The sequence below is a fragment of the Podarcis melisellensis genome (assembly GCF_964234715.1).
Source record: "Podarcis melisellensis genome assembly, chromosome: 1".
Classification (NCBI taxonomy): domain Eukaryota; kingdom Metazoa; phylum Chordata; class Lepidosauria; order Squamata; family Lacertidae; genus Podarcis; species Podarcis melisellensis.
The window spans coordinates 58,347,367-58,370,769 of record NC_138528.1 but is presented as its reverse complement, the minus strand read 5'-3'; the positions used below and the strand labels follow the sequence as shown (position 1 = coordinate 58,370,769).

The following is a 23,403-nucleotide window of genomic DNA, read 5'->3' as shown; positions in this document are numbered from 1 at the left end:
ACTACAGCCAATGTGAGCTAAAACTGAAGCATCCAGACAGATACTTTATTCCAGAACATAAGAAAACAGCCTGCTTTTCTACAGGTAAAATGCCTCTCGTTTTCTGAACCTTCTCTTTTTCCGTTTTAATTGAGCAGGGAAGCAGAGTGACTCCTTACCATAGAATAAAAGTAAATTTTGCCCTGTCATGTTTTGATGACGTATGTACACCTGTGAGCGAGCCAATCCAGTGGAGGTATCATAGTCCTGAGGAAGAGATCAGGTAGGCAAAATTAGGAAGAAGTCTGTCTCCTTGTATAACAATTCCCTGTCTGATGCAAACAGAGCAGAGTTGGACCACACCACTCCACTTTTCCCCTCCATGATCAGTCCCAAAAGCCTTAGTTTGTACTCCTGGGCTTCCCAACTCCCTTTATTAGGTCAGCCATGTGTCTTTAGAGCAGGAAAAAAAATCATTAATCCTTATTGGAGATATTGAACTTCTGAACAAAGTGTTCTACAAAGTGTGCTCATTTTCAAGGCTGATATTTCTGCAAGCTTCCCTCCAAGGTTGATAGCTTAGTAAACAGATTTGGAGCAGTTTGGAACTTAATAGCAAGCAACATTTTCATTCTCCATAACTGAACACTGTTGAGCCTCAGCCTTCTGCTAAGTGCACATTGATTCTCTGTGGTGAAATGTGATGAACAATGACAGAATCCTTCTTACAGACTGTCTACCTTCTAATTCCATTTTTCTATTATTATTTTTAATGCCTTAAGTATTCTTATGGAAAGTGAAAATTATGTACTACATTATAGCCTTCCCTCACCCTTTCCCATTGTGTTCCAAAGTTCTAAAAATGAAAATGAACAGGCACATCAATACTAGACACATTTAAATGGAATTTATTTCAGATGAATTGACTTCCTGAAATAAAATACAGATAGAAGCCACACGTGAAGTATCCGTTGCTTGGACATTTCAGACCCTTGCTACCAGGAGCTTCTGCTCATTTGTGCTAATTCTAAGCAAGGATATGTAGGACTGTGATCTAAACCTAGTTCTGAAGAGCACATGTCTGATGTAACAATGTAAGGTTGTTCTGTAGGACAGATTAAGGATTTGGTTGAATAATTGGGAATATAGTGGGTATACCTGAAGGATCATCTCCACCTCCATCATTAAACCCTGAAGTCCTCCTCTGAGGGTCTTCTGGCAGTTCCCTCACTGCGAGAAGTGAGGTTACAGGGAACCAGGCAGAGGGCCTTCTTGGTAGTGGTGCCCGCCCTGTGGAACACCCTCCCTTCAGATGTTAAGGAAATAAACAACTATCTGACTTTTAGAAGATATGTGAAGGCAGCCCTGTAGCAGGAAATTTTTAATGTCCTATGTTTTACAATTTTTAATATATGGTGTAAGCTGCCCAGAGTGGCTGGGAAAACCCAGCTAGTTGGGTGGGGTTTTATTATTATTATTATTTTATTAATTATCATATCAGACTAAGACTGGGAAGCCCAGGTTCAAATCCCTACTCAACCATGGAGGTCAGTGGGTGACCTTGACCCAGCATAATCTACCCTGTGAGGACAAAATTGTTTATTTGTGTACACATGTGTGTGAGAGAACTGTGTATGTTTCCCTGAGCGCCTTTGGTAGGATACAAATAAAATAAAAATAAAATAAGCATCTTGCAGGCCTCTTTTTCCATGATTTTAGCACTAGGGTATGGATAGGATGCAATCATTGCTCAGCTCTGGAAAAGGAACAGTTCCCCCAGCCCATCTCACTGTTGGTATATCTGTTGAAAGAGCAAAGCTGTGGTTTATATCTAAATGTGCCCTTCATAACTGATATGAAATGCCTGGATCCATTTCAGTCTGAATTCATGTCCCTGTCACGACACTATACTGCCTTGGTCACCTAGGTTGAAGACATTTGTTGATGGAGTGTGACCGTGCTCATTCTCCTAGTCCTCTTCATGGTTCTTGATAGCATTGACCCGGTTTAAGTAACTTGCTATGTAACCTTGTGACACCTACCTGGAACCTGGAAATAAGTCTCATTTATTTCATTGGAGCTTATTTCTGAGTAAATATGCATAGGATTGTGCTGTCAGTTGTGTGTGTGTGTGTGTGTGTTCAATGTAAATAGAGACCATGATATTCAAAATAGAATATAGGTGCTGCCAAGGTGCAATCCCAGGGGAAGCTCCAATGATTTTGTGAGAATGTGCCTTCTTTCCTCAGTCATCTTGAAACAGGTGCTCTTTTGCTTTCAGCCTTGGCCCTGCATGTTGGCTTTGGGACTATTTGCGGCGCAGTAAACAGGTAAAGACTTCTACTCCCTCATTCAACTAAATTAGCCTTCCCCAATCTTAAGCCCTTCAAATAAATTGGACTACAACTCATCATCCCTGACTATTAGCTGTGCTGACATGAACTGATCAGAGTTCAGAGTTCAAAATATCTCGGGGGCACCGGGTTGGGGAAGGCTGATTTTTTTATTTAAAGAAGTTTAATGGAGAGTCTGCATGGATTTTGAGATGAAGATACTTTTAGCTTAGAATTGCAGGTTGCCCATTCTTGTTTCTTTCTGAAATAGGTAGCAAAACTGGTATTTATGGAGTGTTCTTTACTGTTTAAAGATGTTTTGACTTAATTTGATCTGCTTGATTTCCCCCCATTCATAGTATTCCACAGCCCCTAATGTCTTAAAGTTAAGGAGACAGCTGGGGAAAATCAGTAAAGATAAGCTTAGTGAATTGCCTTGGAAGCAGGACACAGTTTTGCTTGCCATGAATTTGCTGTGCTGACACACTTCTTTTATTTTTTAAAATTACCGGTATATTCATATGCAGGCAGCTTTATTATATAATTACTCTATCTTAAAAATCAATGAAGTGCCCTTTTTCCAAAAATGCATTACAGGGCAGTGTACACTTTTTAAAAAAGCACCCAATTATAAAAAAACAAACCAAGCACAAAATTTAAGAGGAATAAAACCACTTAACCAGACAAAAATAAAAATGTTAATGTCTGGGTAAGTACAGTGGTGCCCCGCAAGACGAATGCCTCGCAAGACGGAAAACCCGCAAGACGAAAGGGTTTTCCTTTTGCGAGTTGCTTCGCAAGACGAATTTCCCTATGGGCTTGCTTCGCAAGAAGAAAGCCCATAGGGAAATCTCTGGGGACCTCTTTTAAATGCTGGCGGTGGGGAGCAAAGATTTTCCCTCCCCCTCCGGCCTTCAGAAGAGGTCCAGGAAGGCCGGCGGGGGCCGAAAGGCTCTGCTCCCCACCGCCAGCATTTAAAAAGCGGTCCGGGATAGCAGGGAAGCGCTTCCCGCTATCCCGGACGGCTTTTGAAGGCAGGCGGGGGGGGGGAGCAAAAACCTTTGCCCCCCGCCGGCCTTCAGAAGAGGTCTAGCCAAGTTTTGGTGTAATTATCCTGAAATAAGTTAATGTTCTTGGGGGTGATCCAAATACCCAAGTATTTTGCTTTGGTCCTGGACCTCTTCTGAAGGCCGGCGGGGGGCAAAAGTCTTTGCTCCCCCCTGCCTGCCTTCCCGGGAGAGCGGAATAACGCAGCGCGTTTCTCCGCTATCCCGGACGGCTTTTGAAGGCAGGCAGAAGGCTTCGCTGCCGCCCGCCAGCATTTTAAAAAAACCCGGGACAGTGGAGAAGTCCTCTGCTGTCCCGGGGTTTTTTAAAATGCTGGGGGTGGGAAGAAAAGCCCTTGTTCCCCCCCCCCAGCCTTCAGAAGAGGTCAGGGGACAGACTGTCCCCGGACCTGGTCTGAAGGCGGTTTCCATAGGAACGCATTGATTGATTTTCAATGCATTCCTATGGGAAACCGTGCTTCGCAAGACGAAAAACTCGCAAGACGAAAAAACTTGCGGAACGAATTAATTTCGTCTTGCGAGGCACCACTGTAAAAATGTTTTAATCCGGTGCCGGAAATAATACATTGTTGATGCCATGCATATCTGCCTCAGGAAGGCATTACATAGTTGTGTTGCCACCATAGACAAAGCCACCTCTCTTGCATATACATGATATACTTTTCCTAAAGATGGAACACAGAGAAGGACCACCTTGGACTATCATAGTGCATAGACAACTTAGTGTGGGAGGAGGTGCCTCTTCTGATACTTGGGGCCTGAGTTGGTATGGGTTTTTAAAGGAAAGCACTAGCACCTTGAATTGCCTGATAATGAATATGGAGTCTATGGGTGGTATTCAGCTAAATCATTGTGCCAGTTTCCCACCCCTACTTCAGAACCACATGTTCAGTACACGCTGGTAATGTTGCTGCTTCCAAGTAAATCAGCCAGAAACAAAACAAAAGGCCTACAGTGCTATTCTACCCATATCTACTTAGAAGTAAGTTTTATTAGGGTTAGGATTGCAGCCTTACAGTATAAGAGACGTGATGCATAAGGGGAAAGGAATGAGGAAGGCATTCCGGTATTGATTATGATGATGATGATAGTCATTACGTAACAATATTATTATCCGGAAGGAGCACAGCAGAAATAAATTCTGAGAAGGGTAGAGTCAAATGGGAGTTGTTCTCAGCCAAATGACGGAAGGGGCCTTGTTCTGTCACCTCTCCCCTTGCACTTTCCAAAATCAGATGAGAAAAGGTATGCATTTTAATTCTGATCTGAGAAGGGAGACTTGGGACCACAGCTGGCCAGAAGTGAATAAGATTAGGGTGGATATATAGTTTGTGCAGCAGTGGGCTGAATAGTCAGATACCTGGTTGCCAACAATGTTCTGTTTTCTTTCTTTCCCCACTCTGTTGCAATTCGTTAAGGGAGGATTTCTTTTGCCACTTAGTGGTGGCGTGGACAGTTCTTCTGCAGCCTGCGTTGTGTACTCCATGTGTCTTCAGGTTTGTTATGCAGTACAGAATGGAAGTAAGTGCACTTGAATAGCTGTGATGACCAGAGGTTAGCTATAGATCAGAGATGTGATCCTCTGGATGTTGTTAGACTCCAGAATTCATGAGCTCTAGCCAGCATGGCTAGTGAGGGATGATGGGAGTTGTAGTCCCCCAACATCTGGCGGGCCACAGCTTCCCCATCCCTGCTGTAGATGCTGGGGATGTTTTTACAAATAATTTGTTTTCAAACTTTCCAGGAACTCTTTCTAGTTCCGATCCGTTGGTTGAATGTATGAAGCTGACTTAGATTGAGTCAGACCACTCGTCGGCTGGGTCAGTAGTATTGTCAACACTGACAGATAGCCAATCTTCAGGGTCTTGGGCAAAGAGAGGACTTTCCTCAGAGGATGCTAAGAATCCTCTGCATGCAAATCATGTGCTTTACTATTGAGTTGCAACCTTTCTGAGCAGCTGGCCCAGAACCTGTGCATGTTACAGAGGATCGTGTGGCTTATCTTAGGTCGCACACACAGCTCATTTAGAGCATATGGCAAGCACTGAGAGTGTACTCTTAACATTCCCCTGAAGTTGTATGTTGCAGAGGAAGTTCAGTAGTCTGAGCATGTTGTCTTTCAGAGAAGGTAGTCCCGCATTAGTGGTCTTCTTACTGAGATGCTCCTGAGGAGCTTTCAAGAAACCTCAGCGTTCTAAGCAAAACAGTTTTGAAATGTCTTTCAAAGTATGTCTTGCACTTAGAGTCTATGCTTTAGATAAAGGGGGATCTGTTTTACAGAGCGGGAACTAGATTCCAAGACTCTGGAACAAGAGTGAGTCAATACTTTTAATTTGGCCTAGCCCCTTTGTAGTGTTCAAAATAATGGAAACAATTCTTTTTGATCTTTTGAGTCACACATTGTGTTAGGCTGTAATCAGCACATCTTAGAATCATACTCCCAAATTGCTTAAGACTGCAATCTTAAAACATACTCAACTAAGGAAGTAGGTCTTGTTGAACACAGTGGGATTTATATCCAACTAAACATGCATAGGATTGTGTTGTTGGTGTGTTAGAACCAAAAGCAAATTGATCTCCTTTATTGAACCAAGGCTGTTTACCTGATTTCTCTCAGGTTTAATTTCTTTATTTTATTTATAGATTTTCAGTTATACGCTCTTATCATTTTACATTCTTGTTCAATAATTCTTTTGGATTCCCTACCCAGCATCCCATGACATTTCTTTGTACATCTTAATTAGCTGCATATACAGTAATACCTCCATCTGATTTTCAGCCTTGTCACCCTCAGGTTTAATTTCATATCACTTACATTGTTTGGAACAAATGTAATCACATTTAAGAAGTTCTATTCTGCTACCAAGGAGTGGTAAAGAGTCCAAACTTTTCCAAAAAAAGGGAGAAATGCTTACTTCAAATAACTTTCCCCAAAGTATGCATTTTCATCTTTAAATTAAATATTTGCCCTTCAGTTTAAAGTAAGCTTACCAGCATCAATAAACTGTATTCAGAATACTTACCAACACAGAATTATGTTACTTTATGAAATGATGCAACTGCTTTTAGTTCTGATACACTCAGTTCATCTCTCATTTCCCGCATCCCTCCTTTCTTACCGTTTTCAGATCAGAGTGTGCTGGACGATGTGCGCAAAATAGTAAATGATGAGGCCTACACACCAAAGGAGCCTCAGGAACTTTGTGGACGTGTCTTAACAACTTGCTACATGGCTAGTGAAAACTCCTCTCAGGAAACATGCAACAGAGCCAAATGTTTGGCTGAAGAGATAGGCAGGTATATGAATGATAAATGCTTGATAAACTGTAGGTTGTGATTAAAAACCTTGATACAGATCTAGCAGTACCATTAGACAGGGGTATTATGTTCAGATACGCATCTGCAGTAGCTACTAGCCATGTTGTGTATGCAACAGTTGCATATGCAACAGTTGCTGGAAATCACAGGAGGGAAGAGCCAACCCTTGTATGGGTATGGGATTTTCTCCACGTGGAGATAGTTGCCCCTACGTTAGCTGTCTCCAGGCATCAGTCAAGATGCATTTGTTTCTTCAGACCTCCGCAAATCGTTGATGTAAAGTCAGAGATGTTGCTAGATTATTTCTGGCTTTTATTTTCATCTTCTGGCTTGTATTTTTTATGTATTGTTGGTTTTTCAGTATTTTATTTTATCGGTGTATTTTAGAAATTCAAGTCACTTTGAGGTTGGTTACTAGACTGCCTCAAATACTTAGTAAGTGTAAATAGTAAGAACTGGGCAGGGCGGGGGGAAGCACATTAACTTTTGTAAAGGTCGGCAAGGCTAGAGAACTTGGTAGTTTAATCAGAAATCTGAAGTGTCTTCTGTGACATTCAGTTCTAACTTGTCTATCTTCAGTGAGTTAAACACCTGACAAACTTTGGCTTGGTTCCTGAGCTAAGTGAATTTAAGGAAGTTCATGAAATGAAAGTTTATTGTTGCCTTCTCCCCTACAGCTGTTGCCTGAGCCCCCTAAAATCTCTCTGGAGGTTTGGGGGGGGGTGTTGTCTTGAAGATTGTAGAAGGAGGTACTGTTATGGGAGGTGGGGATGGAAAGTGTTCATTCTGTGAACTTCAATAAGCCATCTGGGGACCAAGCCTAGTTTTGCACAGGAATCTCTTCCCCCAGAAGCCTCTGGGGGGGGACATTGTTCGCCAGGCTTTTCGTGATTCTTAGGGGCCTCTGCAGGTTAGATGAGGAGACAGGAAGCTTTCCTTCTATGAACTTCCTTAGGTTAACTTATATTTGGCTCCAAGCCTTTAATTCTTGTTAGACGGTAAAGTATGTTAAAGCAAACTTATGAATTTTGTCTTGATGAGGTAGAGAATGCTTTTCTTTGGTGGTAAGTATTTGTTTCTTCTCTCAGTTATCATATAAACATAAACATAGATGGAGCTGTGAAGGCTGTTTGGAGCATTTTCAATGCCGTAACAGGACGATTGCCCCAGTATAAAGTACATGGAGGAAGTGCCACGGAAAATATGGCCCTACAAAATGTGCAGGTAATTTTATCTATATTTATTTTTTCCTACTGATTTACTGGGGACTTGGTGATTCTTCTGACTATGGTAGACTTAGCTGCTGAAGTCAGATTTCTCTCGCTTTAGACTGACATCATATAATTTCTCTTTCTCGCAGTTTTAGTTCTCTTTCTTCGCTAGCAACATCTATTGCCTACTGTCCTTAGGAAGAGGAGTTGGCTCTTTTGCACTTCTTACAATACAGAGTAATCTACTAAACATTCCAATAACTGACCTTGCTCCCACTTACTTTGTTATGTCAGGAACCTCATGCCTGGGAGCTGAATATGGCCTTTCAGGCCTCTGTGTCTGTCCCTTGAGACTCTCCCCAGGCCACACATCCTCCTTAGGCATGTCCTTGTGAGTTTCTGCCTGGCTGGAATGTGTCCTTGAACTCTGATAGTGCCTCTTGCTTGCTTGGATAGAGGATAGAAAGGGGTGCATGAATTTCTGCGTAAGCACCAGCCTACTGATATTCATTGCCCCACCCACTTTGGCCTCTGCCCACCACAGGCATGTGGCCCCCAGAAGGTTCCCCAGAAGGAAATTTGGCCCGCAGGCTTTATGTAATTCATACTGTTCTTAATATCCTCTTGCTGAGACTGTTCAACCTGCCACAACCTGTCACTTGAGAATTCCTTCTTCCTTAAAACCTGGTTGTCTATATTTGACTTCTAGGCCAGGATAAGAATGGTACTTGCCTACCTGTTTGCACAGCTGTGCCTATGGAGTCGCGGAATGCCAGGTGGATTGCTAGTGCTTGGAACATCTAATGTGGATGAAAGGTATGCATCTTAGGGGTTAGGAATGAAGCTATCTAAATAACTTCAGTAGATATCTAAAATGCTGGTAGAGACAAAAATATAATTGATGGGTTTGGGTTTTGTTACAAAACATAGTGCTAATCTCAAAAAACAACAACAAAAACTTGTCCAGTTTTCTTCTATATTCCAGTTTGGTGCCTCAGCAATCATTTAGTTTACCTGCTCTGCATTTTGGTTTTCTACAATCAGCTTGTGGGTTTTATTTCTGCTTTCTCATTATCTTTTGTTCCACTTTTGTTAACATCAGTTAAACAGTTACTGAAAACATATACATAACCATTTAATTGGATATAGGAAGTGGATTGAGAAAATTGTGCGTGTAGTACACACCTTTTACTTTCTCAATATGTTTGCTTGATATGTCTGATTAAAAATGGATGGCAAACTGTACTGATCAAGTAGAGTCCATTAATTCAGTTATGTAATATCTGTCAACTATTACTCACCATGATGGCACAACATCCAGCTGTTCAGGGCTGACCGAAAGTGGGAAGTGGGTCATTCCAGGAATACTAAGGTTTCTCATGTTTTGTCTGAAGCAACTAATAGATTCTCCTTCTGTGGAAATTTCAAAGAAAGGAGTTGTTCAGACAGTCATGGTCGTGAATTTCAGTGAGTCTAATCTGGATAAACATTAGTTGAACACAACCACTAAAATGTTTATATTGTTGCATGACAATGTGTAAGAATCTGGACCTTTTTCTCTCATTTCCTTTCTGGATTAAATGCAAAGTAAAAATACTTGTGTTCTGTCTGTCAGCCTTCGTGGATATTTCACAAAGTATGACTGTTCCAGTGCTGACATCAACCCTATTGGTGGAATTAGGAAGACAGACTTGATCAGCTTTATCCAGTATTGCATCGATAATTTTCACCTAACGTCGCTCAGAAGGTAAGACATGCAGTGATGAAGCTTAGACTTTCCTTTAAACTGGACTACACTCTTGACACCACAAACTCTCCCATGATGGTTGCATGTTAGTATGATTGAAGTCTGACCCCAATTAGAACTTTTGACTAAATTTCAATCCGTTTTTGAATGCCAGCAAGAAACAGTATTGCTTACCCTAAAGAACGATTGTATTTGAGAGCTTACTTGACCAATGGGAAATAGTTTCCTGAGGCTAACTGTATTCCATCATCTTGACATTGATTGACAATTTATGTGTGCTTGCCATTCAGTAGAAACAAAACCACAAAGGAGATAATAGTGGGAGCTGCATGTGACAGACACCCGCACTTAAAATAGGTGCTGGGTAATATGTTTTATTGGAAAAATCCCTCTGTGTATTCCCACAGCAGACATTTTCATGTAACTCAGAGGAGCTAAGTAAGATTGAGGCACCTTTGCAACAAAACTAGAACTTTATTTGTTTACACTTGAAGGGGGGTTATAGCTTAGTGGTTACCTTTGAACGGCACAGCACTTTGTTTCAAACCAACAGTCTTTACAGAAGATTTAAGACCTTCCTTGACTTCACACTTAAACCTGTCCTTGGAAAGTCATATCTCCCCCTTGATAATTGTTCTGGGGAAAGGGAAACACAGTGAGTCCTTGATGTAAGTAAGCTTCCCCCTTGCAAGAAGAGCTAATTCTTCAAAGGATACCAAAAAACTAATCCGACTGGATTCTTTTTCTTTTTCAGTGTTGTGTCTGCACCCCCAACAGCAGAGTTGGAGCCCCTGATAAAAGGAGAGGTCACTCAATTAGATGAGGTAAAGGACAGCAACTACAAAAACCCCTTGGAAGCCTGATGTGTAGCTGCTGTTTGTTTGTTTGTTTGTTTGTTTGTTTGTTTGATTGATTGATTAATGTTCCTGATTACTCTACATTATGTGTTGGTTTTGTGACTCATGCAGCACAAACAAATCAATGCAAATGTGCAAACATCACATCTTTTCCTTCAATTATTTCTCCAGCAAACCAATAAGGCATTTCAATTATGAATCTTGTATTGGACATAATGTCAGTGAGGGAAGCTTCTGCGCAGCCGAGAAGGCTTGGTTTGATATCTCTGAGTTAGTTTGTGGCAGCTGTGAAAAAGGGAAATTCCATGCTCTGGATCAGTAGAAAAGGAGTTGAAAAGAAAACTGCCAACATCACAGTGTCATCATGCAAATTTACACCACAACTCCTTCAGGAATACAATGTACAATTCTGGTCGCCTCACCTCAAAAAGGATATTGTAGGGTTGGAAAAGGTTTGGAAAAAGGCAACCAAAATGATCAAATGGATAGACCGTCTCCCCTATGAGGGGAAGTTGCAGAATTGGGGAATATTTAGTTAGAGAAAAGGTGAGCAAGAGGTGACGTGATAAGAAAATTATGCATGCTATGGAGAAAGTGGATATAGAAGATGTTTTTTCCCCTCAGAAACTTGTCGACATCCATTGAAGCCAAATGATGGCTGGATGGGAATCATTCTTTCTGCTTTGCTAGTTTTTTTTGTTATTATTATTGAAAAGAGTTGGGTCTATACGTGAAAGAGCATTCAAATTGCTTTTTATTCTGCCATGTATAAAGAAAAGTCTCTTTTCCAAGTCCCCGGACAGCCTCAGAACAGATGATAACTGGGCTACATGTATCATGGGTCTGATTCGGTTGATGGTGGCTCCTTAGGAATTCACGGTTTTTATCTTAATCCATGTGATTTCAGGAAGACATGGGCATGACGTATGCTGAACTCTCTGTATATGGCAAACTAAGGAAAATAGCCAAGTCTGGACCATACACTATGTTTTGCAAGCTAATCACAATGTGGAAAGATATTTGTACTCCAAGAGAGGTAATGAGAACCCTTGTCCCATGTTGGGAGGTGAGATTTGGGAGTTGGGATGCTGCGGAGATGAGTGACATGATATTTTGCAGGCAGGGTGCTAATGTTGGGCATGGTGTTCAAAGGCTGCAGCAATGAAATTGTCAGCTGCAGGAAAAGCTTAATGGCAGAAGGACTTGAGGTTGTTGTTTTCTTTTCTTTTGAGTGTAGAGGAGGAAGAGAATTTCATTTGGTCTGCATTTTTAAGCAAATGCAGGAATTAATTCTCACCTCCCAGACTAATACATTGATTAGAATATAATTATTTTTCAGATGTTGTATTTCTCCAAATTCTGTGATACCGTTCTAAGCTCAAACATACCACAATGCATTTAAAAATGCATATTTTATGATGAAATGTATTTTAAAATGTGTATGTTGAGATAAAATATATATTTAAAGTTGCATTTTATTGCATATTTAAATACATTCTTTGTAAAAAAATAAATAAATAGCAGATTATTATGGAAACAGAATAGAACTGATTTATAAATATATATGTGAAATTGACACAGGCTGGAAATGGACTGATGTGTCCATTCCTATTGAGTGCTATATATATTCAGAAGAAAGGAGGTTGATGAGTATTTGGAGGAAGACAATTTTATCAATTAATTGGCCCAAGATTGATGTATTATGGAAATTTGGGAGTGAGTTGGAGACTTTCTCTTTTTCTATGTGTGCCAGACAGAATTTGGCCACCATTTTGGACAGAGTCCATTTTTTATGCACATGTCATTGGCAGATCCTTCAGCACAGATACTGAGGCTTAAGAACTTTATAGATTGTTAAAATTTGACTAAGAATATATAAGGTGAAATCAATTCAACCCTGAGAGATGCAGTGGCATAATTCAGACATCTTGCCAAGTCACGATTGAGGAAGCTTGGAATCAGTACGTTCTGATACATATTCTGATATGTATTCTCATTCTCTTGCTGAATCTAGTATGCTATACTAAAAAGATCCGTCTTTTAAGAGCCCTTTTCTCATCTGGGATTCTGATTGCGGTTGCGAAGCACCTTCAGGTTGTTTTATTCTTGAAATTTTGTGTGTTGTACACCAGGTGGCGTCCAAGGTTAAGCATTTCTTCCGAATGTATTCTATCAATCGACACAAAATGACAATTCTCACCCCATCCTACCATGCTGCAGACTATAGCCCTGATGACAACCGTTTTGATCTGAGGCCCTTTCTTTATAATACCACCTGGTCCTGGCAATTCAGGTGCATAGATGAACAGGTAAGTGGGAGCCTTTTCTTTATTTAATGTCAGAGCCCAAGTGCGGGGAACATTTGACCCTCCAGATGTTGCTGAACTGCAACTTCCATTGCCCCCTAGGCCTAGTCCATAGCTCAACAACATCTGGAGGGCAATTTTCCATAGTTGTTGACATCATGATGATGCATAATATACTCAGTATATGTATAATGGAAGTGTGGTTAGTAATGTACAGTGGTACCTCTGGTTACGTACTTAATTCGTTCCGGAGGTCCGTTCTTAACCTGAAACTGTTCTTAACCTGAAGCACCACTTTAGCTAATGGGGCCTCCTGCTGCTGCCGCACCGCTGGAGCACAATTTCTGTTCTCATCCTGAAGCAAAGTTCTGAGTTAGCGGAGTCTGTAACCCGAAGCGTATGTAACCCGAGGTACCATTGTACATCTCCAGTAGAGAGAAAACAGTGGCCGTAACAAGGAGCTAAAATATTCTATAGAAATGGAAAATATTGAAGTAGTTAAGTGTTACGGAGACCCTTATAAGCAAGCAGAAGTTCATTTAATGAACGAGCTATTCTTTTGTGCATCTTATAGGCACCCTTTCTCTTGAGGCTGGTCAGCATGGCAGACATTACCATCAAATTTCATAGCCAAGCAGGGATTGGAATCTGGGTTTCTTGGGTCCATGCACAACAGTTTAGCCCAGAGGTGGAAAACCTGTGGCCCTCTAACTCCAGACAGCATGGCCAGGGATAAAAAAAGGGGGATGGGGTCTGTAGTCCAGATTCCTCACTGTTCAAGCCTACAGTAGTAATGGGGTTTGTTTATAACCATCTAGCTTTCGGAGCAAAGGTTGATGTCTGTGGATGTCAAACCTACCTCTTTTAAGGGGTCCCAAACCCATTTCCTAACTTGCTTTTTTTTTGTGGGGACCATTGGGTGAGGAAGCCTCTGAGCCATTGTCCATCCCCTCCAGTACAGGCAGAATGGATAGCTTTATGTAGCCTTCAATTTTGGGTACATGAGTGGGGAGAAGACATGTGTCTTGCAAAGCTTAGGCTCCCTCCTGAATTTACCTGTAATGAATGTGGTGGGCATTCATGGCCATGCTCCCTCTTTGCCTCTGTCTTTTGCAATACTATTTCTCACACCTGGATAAATGTGAGCTTACCGCAGCCAAGGCCTTGATTTAAATAATAATAATCAGCGTTTGTGGGGCTTGAACTGGCTTTCTTGCCCAAAGCAAGGTTCATTAGGTTCGTAGCTGAAGTCCTGCTTTGCAGCAGCATTCAGCCTGGTCAGTGGAGTTTTAGACCTGGATATGGTTCTGTTCCAAGACAAGGTACTGGAAGGTATGGAAAAGATCAAGCAGGCATCATAATTATGACTTGCTTGTGGTCTTCAGTCACAGCCGTAACATTATTTTAATGTATTTTCTTTTGCTGGACAGAGGAATGTTAACACCTTCACATTTTCCTTGCCAAAGATTTTTACACCTTGGTTGCCTTTAATAGTATGTTTATGCATGCAATAAAATGCCAATTCCCACCTCCCTGAAATGCCAGACATGCTGTAATAGTATCTGACTTCCTGGAAACGCAAGATAAAAGATGCCATGTGGTCCCTGCTTCTTTTCTTTCTTTCTTTTAAGCGTTGTATTGTTTTTCCATCATTTTTTCCACAACGTAGACTGACCCAGTCTTATTGAAGTCAAAAGGGGGGGGGGGGAACCTTACTAGCTTCAGTGAGAGCTCGTTTGGATGTTATTGCTGGGTCATATTTTTAAAATCTTTCTGTGCCTGTAATAATTTATGGGCATGATTAATCGGGGCTTAAGTATCTAATTACCCGGTATATTGGTGTAGTCATTAGCCTTTGCCAGATGCCTAGGCAATATTGCCAGGTCTTGCAGCCTTATGTGGAGCTTGGACTGCACACAAGTGTTCTGCTGGCAGCTGGATTACTCAATTTAAGCAGTTTGAATTGTCAGGAAGGATGACATTCCTAATATCTCATGTATTCAGGAGGCTAGAATTGTAGAGTAGGAAGGAATCCCAAGGGTCATCTAGTCCGGCCCCCTGCAATGCAAAAATCTCAGCTAAAGCATCCATGACAGAACACCAGAATGATTTGTGTTGCAGGCCCAGTGTTCCTCTTCCTATTCCCTGCCCCACTCACTCACTCAGCTAATTTCTGGGGCTAAAGCTAAAGCCACATTCCATGCGTTTGCAGACCCCTGCAACTCTTGGTATTTCCCTTTTCACTCCCGGCTACTTCCCTGCCCATGTCCCTTTGAAGGCCACAACTGGCACGGAGTTGAATTGTTGGTGTGAGCGAGGTGCACGTTTTCACACGAAACCATTTCTAGGCCTCTCTCGTGGTCCTTGGGATGCCGTAGAAGGACTGCTCTGCTCTCTTCCTATCAGAGCCATGGAGTGACTTTAAGGGATGTAACTCTGCTGGGTAGGAGAGAGGGAGACACCCTGGTACAGCAATTTCAACTGCAGCTGCTCAGATCCTGAATACTAGTCTATTTCCTACCACTAGTGTATGAGCACCAGTTATGGGTCGCCACTACAGCGCTATGAAATGTTGAAAGGAAGTACCCATTTAGTGTGGAAACTGTGGCTCATTGGGAACATGCTCATCATGATGAGGGGGCATGTATAGTGACCATTATGGGAGTTGGAGAGGAGAAAGGTGTTTTCTAATTATTATTATTATTATTATTATTATTATTATTATTAATAATAATACCCTGCCCACCTGGCTGCTTTTCCCCAGCCACTCTGGGCGGCTCCCAATAGAATATTAAAGACACCATAAAATATCAAACATTAAAAACTTCCCTAAACAGGGCTGCCTTCAGATGTCTTTTAAAAGTAAGATTGCCTCGACATCTGCTGGGAGGGCGTTCCACAGGTTGGGTGCCACTACCAAGAAGGCCTTCTGCCTGGTTCCCTGTAACCTAACTTCTTGCAGGGAGGGAACCACCAGAAGGCCCTCAGAGATGGACCTCAGTGGCCGGGCTGAACGATGGGTGTGGAGATGCTCCTTCAGGTATACAGGGCCACGGCCGTTTAGGGCTTTAAAGGTCAGCACCAACACTTTGAATTGTGCTCAGAAACATACTGGGAGCCAATGTAGGTCTTTCAGGACCAGTGTTATATGGTTTTTTAGTGTCCCTTGGTGAGAACAGACAGGGCAGAGCTTGTGCGATATGAGTTAAGCTATTTTCATGCAAGAGGAATTGCCACAGCCTGCTATGGCAAACAACCTGGGGTGCTTGCTTGCCTTCTCTACCAGTAGTTCTGCTCACAAGGAAGCACCCCAGTCTGCCATTTGGAACAGCATATTGGGTCCATTGACTCACAAAATCATTTCTGTGCTTCTCAATTTGTATCCCTGCTGCTTGGAATACTGGTTGTGATATTTTACCCACAAGCAGATCTGTTTGTTGGGAGATATTCCAGGTTCCCTGCTTTAAACTGAAGATTGAGATATGTTTGTCTTCCAAGCAAAGTGTGTTAGGTGACAAGCTTTCAGGAGACAATGTAGAGAAGTCATGGGCTGGAAGGGCTAAGAACCCCACCTGCTGATTCTGTTCCACTTTTTCTTGGAAGAAAAAGCCACAAGGGTTGGGGAGTTGATGCAGTTATTTGTGCATAACGTATAGTTCAGCTCTTAATTGGAGTTTTGTCTGCCTGGATCTTGATGAAAGGTTAAATGGTTGCTTGAACTTCTGATTTGCAGGTTTCAAAAGTAGAATCCAAGGAAGTGAACTCCAAGCTTGAAGAAGTGGCTTGATTCCTCTCACTCTTGTTGATATCTTGAAGATCAGAAGTTCTGCAGGTCCCCTGAATTATTTTCATCATTATTTTTGATTATGTTAATGATTAATGTTACAGTAATATCAACAGTAGTAAACAATTCAAACTGAATACATAAAGTAAGATTATGATTATAAAATTGTTCCAATTACACAGTTTAGTATGTTTTCTTGGTTTCTGATTGTCTCTTTATGAAGGACATTTTAGTCCTTGTTTTGAATCATCCCTCTCCACAGTTTGACATGAGACAGTCTCAGCTGTTTTTTTAAATCAATAGCTTTTAATTTTTTTTAGAAAAATCAACAATCACCAAAAATAAATTAAACTAAATGCTTAAACAGAAAAGAAGAAAAAGCACTGACGCAGAAAAAAATTGCAGAATTGAACTGAATCAGTCTATCTTCTAAGAAATTGCTCTTGCTGTCATGAACCTGTGAGATTATAGAAGCGCCAAGTTTACGAATTCTAAAGTTGGTCAGACTCTTCACTATAATCAGTAACATGTGCAGAATTAAGACCAACAAAGTAATAATTCAGTTGCACTTTTTGTATACATTACAGATTTAAGATGGATCAACAACATCTTGGATGACTGTTCCAAAACTTTGGTTACTTACGGGTCATATAATATGATTTGGCCATTTAAGTTGCCTGGATTTATTGCAGTGTTCTGGCTGGGGTGGCAGCTTTTAGAACACGAGTAGTAGCTGTGTCTGAGGTTTTGGATGAAACATAAAATGTTCAATACTTGGAAACCATTGGAATATATGGAAATAATTAATATGACCAACACCAGTCATAGCAACTCAATCTTTAGTTTGGGAAAATATTTGCTCCTCTAATGAACAGTCTGCATATGATTTTTCTCTTTTAACTTATTGAACTGAAATCATAAAATTTTACAGTCACTGGCACATGTGGACGTGAAAAATGATTTTTTTTTTCATTTTACTGTGCAATAAATTCACATTTTAATGAATCTAATTGGCTCTGTTTTTATTTTTCATATTTTTTGTTATTTACATAGGTTTAACTGCTCTGGTCTGGTGGCTAGGACAGCAAATAGAGGCCCTGATTAAGCCTGGTAGTGGAGTATGTGATTAACTTTAAACACGGATATAATCCTGCTGACGTCAGAATGGCCTAAACTGGGACTTCTGGGTTCTTTGCTTGGCACTTTTGATATTTAATAATTTAGTTAAACATTAAAACCCTTGAGAGCTTGCCCTTGCATTGCATTTTTGCATTGCTACCTATGGTAGTTCCCATCTGCCTCCATTTTTATGTTACAGTGCTTATCTCTGATGAATTTTACATAGTAGTTAAAGGCTAGCATATAAGTTATTGCCTTTTAGTGACAGGTCTGGTGGCTTGATTTGGCCCCCAGGTGCTTCATCTCTGGCTGCCAGCATAGCCACATCTCTCTTCCCCACCTACTCTAACCATCTGCCTACCCTATTCTGTCCCTTAGCTTTTCATTTCCACTAAAAATTGGTTCAGCCCAGACTCACCTCTGTAAGAACTAGGCTTTAGAACACCATATAGCGTGCAAGAAAACATAATATGCTTTGGAGACAAAAGGAAAGTCTCTCCACAGTGGGTATGAATTCGGTTCATGGCCTTATTTGTGAATGAACACCAGGGACTGTAGACTGGACAACCAGATTCTGAAGAAAAACAATTTGTTACTGGACTTTTCCAGAGAATTTATGTAGAAGGTTTTGCTTACCAATAGGCTTGGGCGGGGGGATCCGGTAAGAGTCTTTGTGCTTAAGTAAACTTCTGTGTTGGCAGAATATGGTTGTGCAAGTCTCCCCACACACAGGAAACGGGGCAAGAGTGTGGAACAACTGAAGATTTAGAAAAGAGCCAAGTTCTCACAGTAGGAGTGGGGAGCTTGGAGACTCGAAAAGCATTTCAAAACCCACTGAGAGATCATGGTATAGAGTTTGTCTGTTTGTTCATAATATGTACATAAACAGGAAAGAGATGATGAATAACAAAGCTCATTTAAACTAAACTCCGGCTTTTCAGGGTTGCCCATTCTTGGCCTGAATGGTCTTCTTGTCCCTTGTAGAATTGTGTAGAAACTAATCTGTGGCTTCTAAACCATCACGCTCCATAGTTGCCTATTTGCCACACTTTAAAAAAAAAAAAGACAGTGGAGTTACTTTGACAGGAGGAGACAGGTTTGGAATGTCTGAAAAGCTTTGAGGTTCCTGTACCCATAATACTCTCCCTCTCAAGTAACTCCACATTTGAACACACATAAGTTGGCCTATTGAAATGCTGCAGGCCTTATTGGGATGGCTTCCAAACAGCTTCTCCCCAGGGTCACATTTAATGTTGTGAGTGACATTGGTCCATGCGCGTATTAGGCCAACACATGAGAAGGACATTTTCAAATTCTTGGGGACTGATGTTACAGAGGTGTAACAGGGCTTTAAATGCCAGAAGCAGATTTTAGCAACCACTGTGCACAGCCTGTAATGCTCAAATTGGTCCTTGCTTTTCACCTGCACGCCTACTCCACATGTCTACATCCCCATGTTGATTGCGTTTACACTGACACCTCTGCAGTCAGCCAGGCACCCTTGTATGTGGGACCTGCAATTGGCACACATACCTGGCAAGGACTTTTGTCTCTGCTTCTTCCATATTTAATGCCTAGAGAGCTGGGATATGGAAGCAGTCATTCATATTCATTTGCTTTTTGGTCTTCATCAAATAAAAAACTTGTCAAAAATGTTTAAGAGGTGATGTGCCAGAACTATGAAGGGGAAAAAAATGAAATGGGTCTTTTATGTTTAAGAATAGCCCAGATGTGTGAAATGTTTGCTTCAGGAGACTGTGACCAAGTGTTCCCACCAAAATTTCCACAGTCACTTACACAGACTGTAAGTCATAAGGTGGTCATATGACACCATTGTTTGGCTATGCTGTCTTCCTGGAATTGACCTCATTACATTTTTAAAAAATATGTTGCATTCTGAGACACTTATGATTCATATAAAGCTAGATTCTTTTGAAAGTTCTATAAGTCTCTCCTCTTGGCTCTCGCTCACTGTTTTTAGCTTACTTGCACTAAGGTTCACAGTGTCATCTGTGTCTTGCAAGTGTGTGGCCAAAATTATAGGAAAAGGGGAATGAAATAGTCTCTCTTGATTTTTTTTAGGGGCCTGGAGGCCAGCTAATTTTTAATGAGGGCTATATTTTTTAGCTGAATAAGGGTAGAATAGCCAGCAATGTTGGCCCATTTGTATGAGTTGAGACATAGGCAAAAAGCTCATTAACCCTTTTTCCTCCCCCATTGTGAACAGAAACAGAGGCACTGGCTTCGTTTACTTCAGTGCCTCACTGCCATTTTCTTATGTCTTGGCATGAGCAAAAGAGTTTTTGGCTGAACTAAAAACAATAATCCTTGTGGCAACTTGGAAGGCTGTTTTGCTTTGCTCATCTCATAAGTTTGTTGAGTGGAAAAATAGCCTTTTGGGTAAAGAGATGCTTTTATCTGTTCCTGCAGTGGTCGGAGAAAGGATTTAAGTGCCTTCTGCCTTTGTCTCTGCTTAGGAGGAAGTGGCTGGTGTACATAATGGGGGCATGGGATTAGGTAGGAGCTATGCAGAGGGTGAGAGAGAGAATTTGGAGAGGGGCTGGATCTAGGCCTTAATTTATCAGCTAGTGAACACTGAAACAAACACATTTCCCCTTAATGTGGCACCTGTGTTAGTCATTATCTGGTGTGAACACCACACTGTTCCATCCTCATATAATAGCTGAGGCAGTCTCACTGCAAGTGATTGTGTATTTTAGATTAGGGTGATGTATGCTGCAGTGCTAGATTATAAGTTCAAAGCCCTCATGAAATGGCAAACCACAGTTTTGGGGGCGGGGGCAATGTGTTTGAGAGATATGGTTGCTGAACAAAAATAGTGAGAGATCCCAAGAGGCTTAAAAAATGCATTTTATGATAAACATCTTAAGAATAATCTTATGCCTTCTAGAAGAAAAGGATAAGAACATAAGAAGAGCTTATCCCACTTTTCCTTAGGATGTCCCTATTTTCATTGGAGAAATGTTGGAGGGTATGGAGTTATCCAACCCCTAAACTGTCTGAAGGCAATTCTGTATCAGGAGGTTTTTAAAAAATGTTTAATGTTTTGTTATGTTTTTATATGTGTTGGAAACTGCCTAGAGTGGCTGGGGCAACCCAGTAAGACGTGTGGGGTATATATAGTAAAATTAGTATTTTGGAATAGGACGTCCCTATTTTCATCAGAGAAATGTTGGTGGGTAAGGCATTCTATTTTCACAGTGGTTGACCAGATGCCTGTGGGAAACCAGATTGTGGTTTCCAGCAACTGGTATTCAGAAACACTGTATAGCCATCATGGGTGGTAGCCATTTATAGCCCTGACCTCCATGAATTTGTATAATCCTCTTTTAAAGCCATCCAGTGCCTCCTGTGGGAGGGAGTTCCATAGTTTAACTATGCGCTGTGTGAAGAATTGTCTAATGAGGGCCAGAGCAATGCGTACCGGAATTTATATCTTGCAGGTACCCATAGCTGTGATACTGTTATCCACAGATCTAGTAGTCACATAAAATGACCACTATCAATGAAATCCTGTGCATTTCTCCTCAAAAGTGCCATAGACTTCTTGACTCTGGTAAGTGTGTACAGTATGGGCCACGCAATACATTTTAAATCAGTCCCGCTAGTGTCTGGTTCTTTGCAGCTGCAGTAGCCTATTTGCATGCAGCAGTTTGCAGTGTAGATGGAAGGATTCTGTCCCAGACCATAAGTGAAAGAGAGTTTCTTTTGGTGGTGTAGGCAAAATCTCCTGCCTAATCCATCCCCTGAATGGCTTGCTGTGTGGAAAGAGTGGCTGAGCTGCGGGAGGGCAACAATATCCATGTGGTGAGTCCTTATGTGCACTTGGCTCTTACTTTAATTCTAATTGTTTTCAGACACAAAGGATTAGGAATGAGTAAATGAGATTTTACTTATCCCCTTTGAAGGGTCAGCAATTAAGAACCAGCCTCTGAACCTGGTCTTTCTTTTTTTTTAATGATCCTGCAGCTGCTTCGAGTAACTAGAGGCTTGCAAAAGTGAAAAAGCATGGGGCTTAAGGTTACCTGCTACTAAAGAAGGCTTTCCCTGAAGTATGGTCCAGTCATTTTATGGGAAGTGCCATACCAAGGACCACCTGAAGTCTTGTGCCAGCCTTGGGGCTGGCAAACCTGTGGCCCTCCAGAAGTTGCTAAACTGCAACTCCCATCATCCCTGACCATGCTGGCTGGAGGAGATGGGAATTGGAGTTCAACAAAGCCACTTCCGGGCCTGCCCCAGGAGGTGGGGTTGCGGGCTTCACGCCCACCCACGCGAGCGGGGGCTGGCCCCAGCCCCCGCGAGAGCAGGGGAATCCCCGTCGGGCCCGCCCCCCCAGCCGGCCAATCAGCTGGTCGGCGGGGGGGCGTGGCTTGCACTATTTATGGCCGGCGCGGAGGGGGCTCGCCCTCTTTTCGCCGGCTCGCCCCCACGTTTTTTCCCACCCCCCCTCCCTTTAAGTAGGTTTAGGTTTAGGCACGCCTTTGACATTGCTATGGACTTCAGTCTGTCGCCGCAAGGGGCATGGTAGGAATTTTTCCCAATTGGCAATTTCGGGCCTTTTGGTTTTTCGCCTACCTCGTAGCAACTCGTCACAACTTCTCGGCATTGGCGGTAGGCATTGGTAAGAAGGGGTTAGGACGATGTGGGGGGGGGGAGGAACGCCATCACCTCCCCCCAGCGAGCGAAGGGTGGTCCGTTAAAGGACCCCGGGGGGCGTGGCCCTGTCCGAAGCCTATGGAGGTGTGGGCCAAAGGCACGCCCCAGAGCAGTGACCCGGGGGAGCTCCTAGTCGACGTGCCTCGCGGGAGTCTCCCCCGATAAAGTGTTAACCCTTCCCCGTGTCTCCAGCAAATGGGCTGGAGCCGGATAGCCGTTAGGACCAATGCCTATGCCAATGCCTCTCATTCCTGAATTCAATAAAGTTGTGGCCTAATTCGCCCAATTAACCTTACATACGGTGTCTTGTGTCTTTATTTATCCTGGTGGGGGCGGGAACTCGCCACGCAACACAGGGCCACAGGTTCCCCACCTGACTTAGATAGTCTCTCTGTGTGCGTCTCCCTTTTTTGTTCTCTTGCAAAGAAGAAGAATTCAGAGACAGAAGTTTAGTGTTTTGTTAATGTCCTCACTGTGTGTCTTCAAGATAAAGAAGGAACATAAAGTTCTCATGATAATCTATTTTTGGGCAGTCCAATTAGTTGCTTGCTACTGCTTTTGTACTAGAGAGCAGTTTATCCTTCCTATCAGCTAAGGCAATACCTGGTCTGTTCTCCTGGTCTCAGATGAGGCAATAATTGTTTAACAAAGGTGCTTTTTTCAGTCAACAAATGTATTTTATGAGGATGGCCCAATAAAGATACATGTAAAGCTGTTAAGTCTTTAAAATACCACAAGACTTTGTTGGCTTTGCTGCAGCAGATTACCGTAACTTGGCTGCCCTGCTGGGAGATACGCACAATCACTTTTAAAGGACATGGTTTTTCACAAACCTCCCAACACCTGCTTCTGTCAACCACATCCAAGCAGTGTTAGAAATCCCACTGTTTCTTCCTTTGCTGAAAATTAATGTCACCTTACACATGCCAAATCATCAAATATAATGTCGGTCTCTTTAAGCCCATGTTGACTTAAAAATGCATATGTAATAATGCCTCATCCCAT

General features: G+C 42.0%; 1 protein-coding gene across 1 annotated transcript in view; it reads left to right on the top strand.

Moving 5' to 3' along the window:
- NADSYN1 (NAD synthetase 1) overlaps positions 1–17,607 on the top strand; it is a 30,727-nt gene extending 13,120 nt beyond the window's left edge. Inside the window, exons 11-21 of the mRNA XM_081926379.1 lie at positions 138–262; positions 2,261–2,309; positions 4,798–4,900; positions 6,508–6,676; positions 7,786–7,921; positions 8,618–8,724; positions 9,524–9,655; positions 10,410–10,479; positions 11,420–11,548; positions 12,645–12,821; positions 16,552–17,607. Of these exons, the coding sequence (XP_081782505.1) occupies positions 138–262; positions 2,261–2,309; positions 4,798–4,900; positions 6,508–6,676; positions 7,786–7,921; positions 8,618–8,724; positions 9,524–9,655; positions 10,410–10,479; positions 11,420–11,548; positions 12,645–12,821; positions 16,552–16,605 (1,251 nt within the window). The 3' untranslated portion in view covers positions 16,606–17,607. The remainder of the gene's footprint in view (positions 1–137; positions 263–2,260; positions 2,310–4,797; positions 4,901–6,507; positions 6,677–7,785; positions 7,922–8,617; positions 8,725–9,523; positions 9,656–10,409; positions 10,480–11,419; positions 11,549–12,644; positions 12,822–16,551) is intronic.
- Positions 17,608–23,403: the final 5,796 nt, after the last annotated feature.